Source organism: Manacus vitellinus, unplaced genomic scaffold (genome assembly GCF_001715985.3).
Source record: "Manacus vitellinus isolate BGI_N305 unplaced genomic scaffold, ASM171598v3 scaffold_4_pilon, whole genome shotgun sequence".
Lineage (NCBI taxonomy): Eukaryota > Metazoa > Chordata > Aves > Passeriformes > Pipridae > Manacus > Manacus vitellinus.
The window spans coordinates 19,070,472-19,083,066 of NW_021940604.1; the positions used below are offsets into that span (position 1 = coordinate 19,070,472).

General features: G+C 42.1%; 1 protein-coding gene across 1 annotated transcript; it reads left to right on the forward strand.

The window, feature by feature from the left end:
- Positions 1–1,899: 1,899 nt before the first annotated feature.
- Positions 1,900–12,350, forward strand: ZUP1 (zinc finger containing ubiquitin peptidase 1). Its single transcript, XM_025895736.2, has 9 exons — positions 1,900–1,985; positions 4,998–5,114; positions 6,059–6,168; positions 6,899–7,067; positions 8,570–8,758; positions 8,963–9,131; positions 9,769–9,920; positions 10,257–10,477; positions 11,684–12,350. The coding sequence occupies exons 2-9, from the start codon at positions 5,033–5,035 to the stop codon at positions 11,729–11,731; spliced, it is 1,140 nt and encodes a 379-aa protein (XP_025751521.1). The 5' UTR covers positions 1,900–1,985; positions 4,998–5,032; the 3' UTR covers positions 11,732–12,350.
- The last annotated feature ends 245 nt before the right edge of the window (positions 12,351–12,595 follow it).

Sequence of the window (12,595 nt, forward strand, 5' to 3'; positions counted from 1 at the left end):
ATTTTTTTTCAGTTCTGGGTTTTTTGTTTGTTTGGTCTGGGGTCTTTTTTATATCAGCAGCACCAAGGACTGCTGAGCAATAAACACAAGCTACGAGAGGAAAACAGACTGCAGACTTAGGCTGACATCAACTAGATACCCCAAAGACTCAGCTGCCTGTTTCACCAAACATATTTGCTTCGCAAGAACCTAAGTAAACTACTGCCATCTCTGGACCACAATGCTAAGTGTGCCACTGTCTAAAGCTAATTTCTAGCAACAGTCACATAACTTTGAGGTATAATTTAAAAAGATAACTTTTCCAACAATGCTACTGGGCTTAACTAGTCCTAGAACGCAATCCCTTTCTCAATCATTCACACCTTGCTAATTCAGTTGTGCCGATAAAACTGTCAGGCCAAGCAAAGTGTACATTCAAAGAAACACAGTAACCAGCTCTAAAAAGAGTTACAGAAGGTCAACGGGAATGAAGGTCTCATAAAAACTGTTTTCAAAAAGAAAAACTTACGAATTTATAGCTTCTTTCCTCCCCCCAGGGGTTTTGGTATAGACATCATAAGGGCAAGAAGACTGGCAGCCCCTGGTTTCATACCTTCGACATCCAGATTCAAGAGAGCCTGCACTTCTGTGCTGCAAAACTACACCCGTTTTATCACCAAATTCCTCCACCCACCATATCCTGCATCTCGCCCACCTGCTGTGCCTAGACTAAGACCTATCGTGCTACTTTTTTTTCCCCCTCCTGCCTCCACAAGGCTGCCGGAACACCGCGCCTCGCTGCACCGCCACCCCCTCACCGGTCGGACGCTGCCCACGGGCTTCGCACCGGCCCAGATCGCCAGGACTGACCAGTCCGAGACCACCAGGGCTGACCTGTCAGTCTGAGGGGACGGACACTCCCCCCACACACACCTCGGCCACACACAGCGAGTAGCGAGTCTCTTCACCCGCGTCCCCAGAAGGGGTGGGAAAGTCCCCTCCATCAGCAGCAGGGCGGGGAAGCGGGATGACGGCAGAGCCCTCTTGACTGAACAAGCGGAGAACAGCGCGTGACGACCCCATCCCAGTCCCGGCCGAGCTGCCGCTGGGCGCGGCAATGCCCGAGCCAGAGCCAGAAGAGACGGCCTCCGCCGGGTGAGCCCGGCTGCCGCCGCGCGATGCCACGCCACGCCACGCCACGCAACGCACGCCGCCCCGCCCCGCCCGAAGGCCGGTCGCAGCCGTCTCCCTGCCCCTGCGCCGCCGGCTCTTTAGCGCTGTTCCGCCGCCTTACCCATGTAGGCGGAGCCGCCCAGGCCGCCCCCACCGCCCCTCCAAGCGTGAGCTTCGCCCACGTCCCAGGCAACGCTCGGCGCCGGGCAGACGCTACCCCAGGCCAAGATGGCGGCCGCCGCCCACGCCGCGCGGCCGCCACTGGCTTGGGGGCGTGGCGCCCGCTGCTCCGGCAGGCTCTGCCGCGCGGACAGCGCCCGCCCCTCGAGCTCAGGGAAACGGACTTCTAGCGGGCAAGGAGCGCGGGCAGGCCAGGGCAGGCAGAGTGGGTTTAGCGGCAAGGCGAAGGCGGCGGCGGGCGCGGGCGGAGCTGGACGGACTAGATTAGGCTGGACACACTGGGGAGCAGACCGCAATCGCGCGCGGTGCTTCGCGGTGCCTGTGTTAGGCGCGATGCGTGCTGTGCGATGTGTGCGGGCAGGCGCTCGCCCGCGGGAGGCGGACGGCGCGGCGCTAGCGCCTGACCCTTTATGCCAGCCCCGCTGCCCGCCCTCTGCCTCGCCGCCGCCGACCCCGGGCCTGCCTGGAACGGCAGCTCAAAACGCCGGGCATTTGCGAGAAGGCGCCCACCCGGAGTCGGGGCCTCCGGGCTCGTCCCGACCCTGGGGCACCGCCTCGGTGCTCCGCCTCTGCGGTGGGAGGCCGGCGGGGCGGCGAGCTGGAAGAGCACGTCCGGGAGCGGCACGGGCACCTGCTGGGCGCCCCAGGCACGGGTGAGCGGCGGTGAGGGAGGGGCGTTCTCCCCGTGGGGGTTGGGGAGCGGGGAACCGGCCCGGGATGAGCGCGTCGCACTAGGATGCTCCCTGAGTGCCTCCTCCTCTGTGGTCCCATCCCAGAGAGCTCCGAGGCCGCCTCTGGGTGCAAACACGGGGCAGCGACTGAGGGCGGTGGGGAAAAGTCCCTTGGAAAGGGGAAGTGAGTAACGGAAGGCGGGAGGGGCGTCACTTGAGAGATCTGCTCCGGAGCTGAACTTCAAACGCCAGTGCAGGCGAGCCCGCAGGGTGTTGTGTGATCCCAGTATGCCGTGTCAGTGAAAGGAAATCGTAAACCTCTTGTGTGGTGGGGAGGGGTTTTTTTATCTATTTGGCATATATTTGGTTGTAAAGGTTTGGCTTTGCCTCTTTAAGAGTCGTCTTTGACGGGATCCCATAAAGTGGTTGCATTAGGTGTTAGGGAAAGGAAGTTTTTGACTTTGAAGTAGAGGCCTGGAAAAGATCCAGCACCGAAGTATTCTGAAGTGCTAAATATTGGTTTAGACAGAGATATTCTCGAGGATAAAGTTGGATTAAGGGAAATAGTTGCATATTTAAATACTGTTATTTTATTTTAGTCATGATCAGAATTTTATTTGACTAATTGTCTAAGTTGCTGGTAGCTATTTCAGAAACTTACTGATGGCATCTTTGCTAGTGGGTAATTCCCTTAGAAGACTAATATTCATGATGAAATGAACTGTATATACTAAAAAGATTTAAAAAATGATGATGTAGGAGCTTGACCCTGGCTGGACACCAGGTACTCACTACAGCTGCTCTCTCACTGCCCTCTGCCACTGGACAGAGGAGAGGAAAAAAACCCACGAAGGATTCATGAGTCGAGATAAGAGCGGGGAGAGGTCACTTACTGATCATTGTCATGGGCAAAACAGACTCAGAGTGGGGATATTAATTGAATTTATTGCTAACAGGGTCAGAGCAAAAGAATGAGAAGTAAAATAATCTTAAAAACGCCTTCCCCGCACCCCTCCTTCTTTCCATGTTCTCTTCCTTCCCCACAGCAGTGCAGGGGGATGGAGAATGGGGGTTATGGTCAGTTTTTGTGCCTACTGCTGCTCAGAGGAGTCCTTCCCCTGCTCCTGTAGGGTCCCTCCCATAGGAGATAGTCCTTGATGGACCTCTCCAGCATGAGTTCATCCCACAGGCAAGAGTTCTTCCCAAACTGCTGTCCTGTAGGTCACTTCTCCATAGGGTGCAGTCCTTCAAGAATGAGCTGTACTGGTGTGGGTCCCCCACAGAGGCCACAAGTCCTACCCAGGAAAAACCTACTCCAACGTGAGCTTCCCTCTCCTCTCAGGTTTCTGGCAGGACCCTACTCCATCTTGGGCCTCCCACGGGGTCACAGCCTCCTTTGGATATCCACCTGCTCCAGCATGGGCTTCTCCATGGGCTGCAGGTGGGTCTCTGCACCCCGATGGTCCTCCACGGGCTGCAGGGGCCTCAGCTCCAGCACCTGGAGCTCTCCTCCTCCTCCTTCTGCATTGACCTTGGTGTCTGCACTGTTGTTCCCATGTTCTCACTCTGCTCTTCCCTGCCTGGAATTCTTGCTGTGCAATACCTTTCTGTTCTTAAATATGTTATAACGGAGGCGTTACTATCACTCTTAGTTGGCTTGGCCTTGGCCAGGAGGAGGAAGCCTGTTCTGGAGCTGGCTGGCATTGGATCCGTAAGACAGGGGAAGCTTCTAGCAACTTCTAACAGAAGCCACCCCTGTAGCTCTCCCCACTAGCAAAACCTAGCCACAGAAACCCATTACAGATGATTAGGATGCAGAATGTGGCAATATAATCAACCTCACTGCACAATCTGTGATTAAAATGTTATTTTTAACCAAAAAAACCCCCAGGTCTTAGCATTGAAGAACATCTTTCTTCTGTGCAAATAATGTGAAACTTAAATAAATAACTAAGTTGCCTGAGTGGTAATTTCCGCTTTAAAGTGGTTTTATTATGGGTGTTTTGTTTTTTTATGTACATAGTACGTTTAAGAAAACTCTATGTTTGCAGGGTTATGTAAAATGCTCCTGGTGAATTTAGGTTACTATACCACCAAGTTTCCTTCCAGCCCATCATGAATATTTAGCCTGGACAAATGCTTTCCAGAAACAGCTACCACAGAATATTAATTCTTGTGTTTTGTGAGCCTAGGAAGGTGCAAGTAAAATCTAGGGACTCAAAAGGAGAGCAGTAAAGATGGAGTCGGGCATTCGAATGTGGATCTTGGTAATAGGACAACAGGCAGTGGCCACAAATCAAAAAGTCAAAAGAATGCCATTTAAATGCAAGAACACTTATTTTTCTACTGTGAGAGTGGTCAAACACTGGAATATGTTGCTTGGGAAATGTGTGGAGTATCCATCCTTGAAATTTAAAAACTGACTGGAAAAGACCCATGTAACTTAACCTGTTTAAATTTGACTCTGCTATGAGGGACTAGATGATCTCCAGAAATCCATTTGAACTTTACTTATCCTATGTGGTACTCTCAGTAATACTACTAAAACTGCAGAAAGAATATTTATTTAAGGAGATGCAGGAAGACCAACAAAGTAAGAATGACAGCACATTTTATTTTATTCTTTCAGCCCATCAAATGTTATCACATGAATATTAAGTTTTTGTAAGCAAGTGTTCTGTTAGCAGAACAGATCTTTTTATTAGGGGTTTGATATTTAAGACTAAGCATTTTTTAATACAAATATCATAGCAAATTATGATCTGTAAGTTAAATGGGGTAAAATGTAATGGAAAGAAGGAAAAAATGTCTTCAAATTTTTGTGTACTTAGATACAAATTCTTAAGTGGTTAAGAGAGTAACAGCTGTTTAGAATTTGCTGCCTTTCACTGGAGAATTTCAATGGTAATGTGTAGACTATATATCAGTTAGGGGGGTGATTCTCACAAAAAACCCCAGGAATTGCATTAATCAAGGAACTGCATTTTTTTTCAGACACTGGAAATGATGAACAGCTATATGAATGTCCTATGTGTGGTCTTACCTGTACAGACATTCAGATTCTTGAAGAACATGTGAATTTGCACTTAGAGGAACACAGCTTTTCAGAAGGTACCTGAAAGGATACGGGCTTGATAATACTTGAAAGCATTTACAAGTATTTGCATGTTGGAGAATAGAATCTCATGCAAAATTTAATATAAATATTTCTGTATTTAAAAAGAGAATGAGACACATATATTATGAAGTTAACATAGTTAATAGCAGGTCCTATCACTTGCCCAAGTGCTCTACTTAATTGCACATGCTAAAAGAAATCTTTGTCTATGCATGTTTGTTGAGTAAATGAACTGCATGTTAGCCAAAAGTAAAACTTAAAGCAAAAATATTTTAAAGACAGCAGTATTATATATTTCTTTTTCTAGCTCTGTAGAAGGTTTTTATAAATCAAATTTACAGTGGTACGTTCTGCTGAAAATTTATAGCTTATGAAAACTTTTTTCCTCGATTCTTTTCTGTAAATGCTCGTGCTGATTCACTAGTCATATTGTTAAAGTAAAGGAATCAAAATGAATTTTATTTATTAACATGGCTAACATAATCCTAGAGATTCCCTGTCCAGTTCTCTGATCCTAAGTTTGGTTTTGTCACTTCCTTATAAGACTGCTGGCAATGGTTCTAGAAGCTAAATAAGTGTGTGGTATTCAAGAAACTGGGACTTCTTGCTAACAATTAAGTGAAACATAATAAACAAAAGCTGTCTTCTTAGTGGTAGAGGTACATACATTATTTGCCAAGTAATTGCTCCAGTAACCACATAAACTCTGTCCAAGTCAAGAGTCTAAGTCTTAGCAGACTGAATGCAGTCATTGCTGTTCAGTGTTTGTTGCTAATAGGTCAAAATAATTTAGGATGCATTTCCTGAAATTAATGCCTAGTTGCGTTTACATATGTCTGCTTAGAAATGAATCTTTAAAACTTAAATAAGTGATCCATCAAAGCATTATTAACCTTCTGATCAAGTCACCTCTCTTTGGAATGTTATTCTGGGATAGGTGGATGTATAAGAGATTTAGAACTGGCTCAGCAGCTCCAGACTGAAGAAGACAAATGGCAGAGATCAGAAGAAGAGAAGCGAGAGAGGGAAGAATTTAAAAAGCTGCAGGTACGCTATTGTTTCTAAATGGGAAACTTAACAGTTGTGCCATTAGAAACTGAGTATCTTGGAATTGTAATGTCCTGAAATGGCCAAACCAAGTCAGACCTGTGCAAGTCACCAGTCTGTGTTGAGGTGATGGTCCTGGAGTGGGTTGGAAGCAAATGCATGCTTTTGGAAACCCTGATTATGGCACAGGTGCTGGACTTTAGCTTTACTGCTTTGAGTGGTGCTGGCTTAAGATGGGGCTGGGTGCTCCCTGTGCATGCCACAGTGCTCTCACCAGCGCACCTGCTGCCTATGCTCCACCCAGCTCTAGTGCTCTGCCTTGCTGTGCAGCATGGAGCATGTTCCCTGTCAGATTGCAAAGACCCTGAGCATCCTGGCTGTCCTCTTCCAGAATATCATCACCTGCTCTAGGTCCTGCTTCCCTCTGCCTCCCACCTCACAGCCCTGGTAACTCATTTCCCACTCTCACTACCTCCTTGCCAGACTGCCTCTGTGCCAGTGGCTCTGCCAAGAGGGAGCAGAGGAATGTGCATGCTCTTACAGGTGTGGCTTTCGTAGACCCATGCTCATATTCAGGAATGAAGCTTGGCCTTCAGCTCTAAAATAATTATAATTCTGAAGTTTTTATGTCTGTTTTTCAAAGTTAGTGACAGTGATTTTGAAAAGCTGTGTGCACAACAGGTGAATTTTAAAATTGTGATTTAAATCATGCACATTCCATCCCTAACAGAGACAGTATGGCTTGGATAATTCTGGTGGCTACAAGCAGCAATTTCTAAAGAATATGGAAAGAGAAGTTGATAGAGGAAGGATGCAACCCTTTGAATATCACAAGAGAAAAGCTGACATGATGGAAAGTTTGGCTTTTGGTATAGATGACGGGAAAACAAAGACCTCAGGTAAAAACGCTGAAATTATACAACTAAGACTTTATTTTCTAGACTTAAGTTGTAGTGACCAAAGTGGCCTTCAACAAAACATATAATTGGTTGTTTAGTATTGGTTGCATCCTAGTTCTAATTCTTATTTTCTAGATCAACCTATACCATTGTGTAGTCCTGGTGAGGACTAAATAAATACATTAAGTTTTAATTTCCTTATTAGTTTAGTTTATTTCTAATTTGTATTCTGAACTGTAGGCTTTTTTGCCTCTTTTTTTTTCTTTTTTTTTTTTCCCGTGGAACCTTGGGACCAAGCTGTCTGGTTAAGGCCACAAATACAGTATGTATCAAAAGATGTGACTGTTTTATTACAAGTTGGTTGCCCCTGACTGTATGCTTGTTTGCTACTTAGTACTCATTGGTTCCTAATCTAGTGTAGCATTTCAAAGTTACAGTAGCTTTTTATCTTGTGTTTCAATTAGTTGTAATATCATGTAAGCTTGTTGCAGGTAAGCATAGTGTCCTGATTACACATCTGATTACAAAGTCCGGGAAAGGACTGGGAGGAATAGATACCTACTTGATACGTCCTCTTTTAGATGTTTTGTAGTTGGTAAAAAAATACAATGCAGGTGGATTTCTGTGTCCTTTTTAAAAGAGTCCATTGTCTTTCCTTTCCAAGACCACAGTTCAAAGGTCTTTTAGCTTATTGCTAATGGCAATAGCTCACAAAATATCCATTTGGTTCTTGACAGGTGAAATAAAATTTCTTCTATTAAATATATTGCAGTATATTAAATATATGGCAGTAACACCTTTAAAGTTTTCATTCTTGGTACTGATTTGGATTTCAGAGAGGTATTCAGAAAATAATCTGTGATGACTATGGAATAATTGTCTTCACAATAGCATGGCAAAAAAGGGCTTTTGAGAATTTACATACACAGATTGAAGAGAGCATTCCCAAGTATGTTCCTTCATGTAACAAAGGAGGATTTGGAATATCCTGCAAGTGGATTATTTTAAAATATTTACAGTAATTCTCGAGTTCTGTGCCATTCCCTTTTTTTTCCCTCTTTGTTTCTCCTGGAAAAATAAGTTGTGGGGAATAAAAAGTGTTGCCATGTTTTTAGGAGGATGTTGTACTGGGGGTGGCAGGGGCATAGGAATACTTTATTGGTGACATACTTTTTCTATATCATTGTAATAGTTCCTGTGGCTATCACAGTTTATAATGTAGTCCAAGCTGTTTAATTTAAAATTGTGTAGCAACAATGAAAAAATAGATTTCATTTTGAAAGCTTCATAGTACATAAATTCATCAAAATAAAGACCATTGAAATTAAGTAGGTGCAATGTCCACTGGTTTTGTGATTTGGGTTCCAAGTGTAACATATAGTCATTTAGAAGTTTTAAAATAAATTGTATTAATATGTATATTTTCCAAGTTGGACAAAGAATCTTCTGGCAAATTTCGTAGATCATTTTACAGATAAACTTTATATTTTATCTTCTTTTAGGAGTCATTGAAGCATTGTGCAAGTACTATCAGAATGAGAACAAAGATGTGAGGCATGTATGGCTTTCAGCAGGAGTAGATCACTTCCACTCATCCTTGGGCGACAGAGGCTGGGGTTGTGGGTACAGGAACTTCCAAATGCTCCTCTCCTCACTGTTACAGAACAGTTTGTATAGAGACTGCTTGACAGGTATTAAACAAAATGCGGTTACTTTCACATACCTGGGATGACAACCTGCTGACTGATGTTTTGCCTTTTAATTTACGCAGCAAGTCGTGCAATGTAAATGAGTCTTTGTAACATCAACTGCCTCTTATAAAAGAAGCTGAATATTTTTAATTAATAGACTATTTTAATAACTGTAACAACAATTCAAAAGCTTTTCTGTTCCAGATACTACACTAATTCCTAGTATACCAAAGATTCAGTCCATGATTGAAGATGCCTGGAGAGAAGGTTTTGATCCTCATGGGGCATCTCACTTCAACAACAGATTACATGGCTCCAAAGCATGGATAGGAGCATGTGAAATTTATTCACTGTTAACCAGTCTCAGGATGAAGTAAATATTGGTTTTTGTTATTATTTTTAAGTGCTAGACCTTTAAAGGTTAGAATTCATGTGCATAATGACAAAGCTACCCTAGTGACTTTAACCAGTCTGTAAACAGATCTGATTTAGTGCAGCATGAAACTGTATAATTACTTACGGAGGTACATAAACCCGCTAACTGCTTATATCATTGAGACTTGGTGCAAAATTATGCCACATATGCATAAATTCAAACAGTGTTTGAAAGCTTAATTTCTCTAAAAGTCTCTTCTCAAGAAGAATCTGAATTTCAGCTGCTTTCTGTATCTTTTAATCGGATTCTCTATGTGTATCACATACAAAAAATCAAACATTAATTTTTGCAAGCTTCACAACTTCTTGTTGGACAGAACAGAGTAGAACACTTCTTTGTTATGTAGTAAATTTTCTAGTTTGGAACAGTATATATTGCATTGCCTTGTAATTATGTGTCCCCTACTCCTGTATTAAAAAAAAGGTGGTAAGGACCACTTGATGCCTTGAATTGCTGTATTTATAAAACATTCTTGGTGCCAGAGGAAGGGAGGAGAGGTGAATTTTTTTTTTTTTTTTTTAACAAACAACCTGCTTGAAATTTTATTGTTGTTTTCATTCTCTGTGTTTTGTAGATGCCAAATCATTGACTTTCACAAACCAACTGGTCCTATGGGTACACACCCTCGTTTATTTGAGTGGATTTTGCATTACTATTCTACAGATAATGGAGGTGGCGCAAAGGTGGTGTGTACTTCCAAACCACCCATCTACTTGCAGCATCAAGGTCAGTATCTCTATATGCTGGTTTCTTACTGTTCTCTATCTCTCTTGATATCTGCTGTAATTCAGAGCAGCATTTTGTAATCCTTCCTCATTGAATTGAAGGCATGGCTTTATTTTGTATTTAGCGAGAGCAACATTAAAGTTTGTATTTTTATTGAATGGAAGAACTGAATGTGATTGGGATCTCAACTTTTTGACATGTACTCTTTACTTATAACTATTATTAAATTTAATTAAAAAGTAATGCCTTCCGTGATCTGAAAATCAGTAGTGTGCTACAAGGAAGTAAATGGGATTTATATGTTTTTAAAATACTGAAACTCTATTTTGATATTAGGTCATAGTCGTACTGTTGTTGGAATAGAAGAGAAGAAAAACAAAAGCTTATGTTTGCTACTGTTTGACCCAGGATGTTCTTCCCAAGAAATGCAGAAACTGCTGAAACAGAACAGTGATGGAACTAATCTCAAACTACTTCGGAAATTTATGGGTAGCCTAAAAGAAAAGCAGTACCAGATAGTGGCTGTAGATGGGGTGCTATCTTTGGAAGAGAAAGCTGTATGTATTTCAGAAAATAGTTTCAGTCTAAGAACATTTAAGACAATGTGCAGTTCTTCTTTAACACTCAAATGCACATTCACATATGGTTGCATGATGGATTTTTTTCATTTCTTCACTTTCCCTGTTCTTGTTCTCTGCTACTTTCTGCTTATATAATCCCAGGATGTTAAAACCAAAAAGGTTTTGCATATATATGAATGCCACCTTGCTGCAACTGACAACTTCTAAATCTTGTATGAAGCTTGCAGCTGTTTGTGAATGTAAATTAGGTGCTTTTTTAACTTTTCATTTTCTTATAATGTTTTCTCCTAAATAACTAATTGTGACCATTAAAGTTACTTACAAAGATTCATAGTGCAAAATGTGTTCAGAGGTTTTTATTGCAATTTTGTAAAGCTATGTGGTGTCTATCAGCCTTTGATAGTTGAAGAACAAGGTGCACAGAGACTGAGACCTAACCATCCAATGTCTCCTCAGCTTGGACACTACAACTAGTGCATTCTACAAGTATTTAGAACTTCGTATATTTAAAACACACGTCTGAGAAACTTAAAAGTTTGAGTTGTTGAAATTTTTATAAACCCTTTCCATGTGTTTGGCTTTGGGCATTTTAGCTTTTTTAAGACCTTAGAAGTTTTCAGCTGATTGTCAGATGTAGTTTTTGTTTCTTAAGCTTTCTCTTCCCTATACTAACAAATTGATTCTGAGGACCCCTGTTCCAATTCTGTGGTGCCTTACATTCAAACTTCAGGACAGACTTTCATTTAAGCTGTTAAATAACTGGTGACTGAATTACTTGCTCAACTGCATTTAACATATGTATGTTGAAATGACTTATTATCTTAAGAGTTTTCTGGCCCTGAACATGTCAGAAATACTAGTGAAATGTGGCTGTCCTCTCCTGCTACTGACAAAAGCTTTAAAATTCAAGACACAGTAAAAAGAAGTGTCATTTGGGATTGGGAAGGGGTGGGTTTGTTGTCTTTAGTATGGTACTTTTTTTTTTCTTCTTTTCAAAGATTTGATTTATATTTAAAAATATCAGTTGTTTAAAATGTTATCTTGAAACCTCCCATTTAATTAAAATGAAATATAACCCCTTATACTCATTAAGCTTACTACACTACTAATTTGGAAAAAGCTGTCTAAAGTGGTTTTGTTCATTAAATTATTCTCTTTCCCTCTCTCCTCACCTATTTTTAGGCTCGCTGCCGTGCTTCTCAGGTCTTAACATCACAGAAGATTCCTTAAAGGATACTTTTATTGCCTGTTTATGGAATTTATTGGATGCAAATCATTAAACTTGTGGACTGTGACCCTAACTCAACAATGTCTCTATAATGCTTGGGGGCTCTGGAGAAGCACAACACTGGAGTAAACCTGTAGTTTTGGTGTTCAGTCAAAACTCTGCCGTCCTGATATAACTAACTCTGAAGTATTAGAGTCTTTGTTGTACTAGAAAATGTGTTATTTTCTTAGTTGCTTAAATGAGCAACACCTACTGTCTTGTATCGAACTATGCACTGTTAATAAGCAGTGGGTAAAGATACTATGGAACTAGTTTATTGGAGTTCCTGGTCATGGTTTATGTCTGTAAATGTAATTATGCGTCCTCTGTGACCAGTCCTCTGTTTCTCCACAGTACAGTCTGTTACACCAGGGATTAGTTTACTACTGAACTTCTTTTCAGTTAGCTGGTTTCTCTAGAGGTATCACCTGTAAACATGAACACAGAGGTGGATCAGTGTTGGCATTGGCTGTGAGGTCTAAGAAAGCGCTGTCCAGAGTAGAGTGCTCATGCTTTAGATGCCACACAAGACAATCTTTGGGATGCAGGAAGATAATATTTCTTTTGTACCATGAATAAATAAAATAAATATGTTTTTAAAAGTGTTTCTTTAATTTCATCCTTTTTTTAATTTCTATTTTTGTGTATATTTTATAATGTATATCCCCTAGGACTCAAAGGCATCTCAAAAGGACATGAACTGCACAGGGTTAATGCTGTTAACCCTGTGCAGTTAAAGAGACTGTGGAGCTATCTGCTGAAACAAGTATCTTGGGTGTTAGGGGCACCTTAGTGTATCTAAGACATGCTGCTCTGGTTGAAAGAGC

Coding starts and splice junctions, on each gene's coding strand:
- ZUP1 (XM_025895736.2), top strand. CDS start 5,033: ATGTGTGGTCTTACCTGTACAGACATTCAGATTCTTGAAGAACATGTG. Junction 7,068..8,569: donor CGGGAAAACAAAGACCTCAG/GTAAAAACGCTG, acceptor ATCTTCTTTTAG/GAGTCATTGAAGCATTGTGC. Junction 8,759..8,962: donor GTATAGAGACTGCTTGACAG/GTATTAAACAAA, acceptor TTTCTGTTCCAG/ATACTACACTAATTCCTAGT.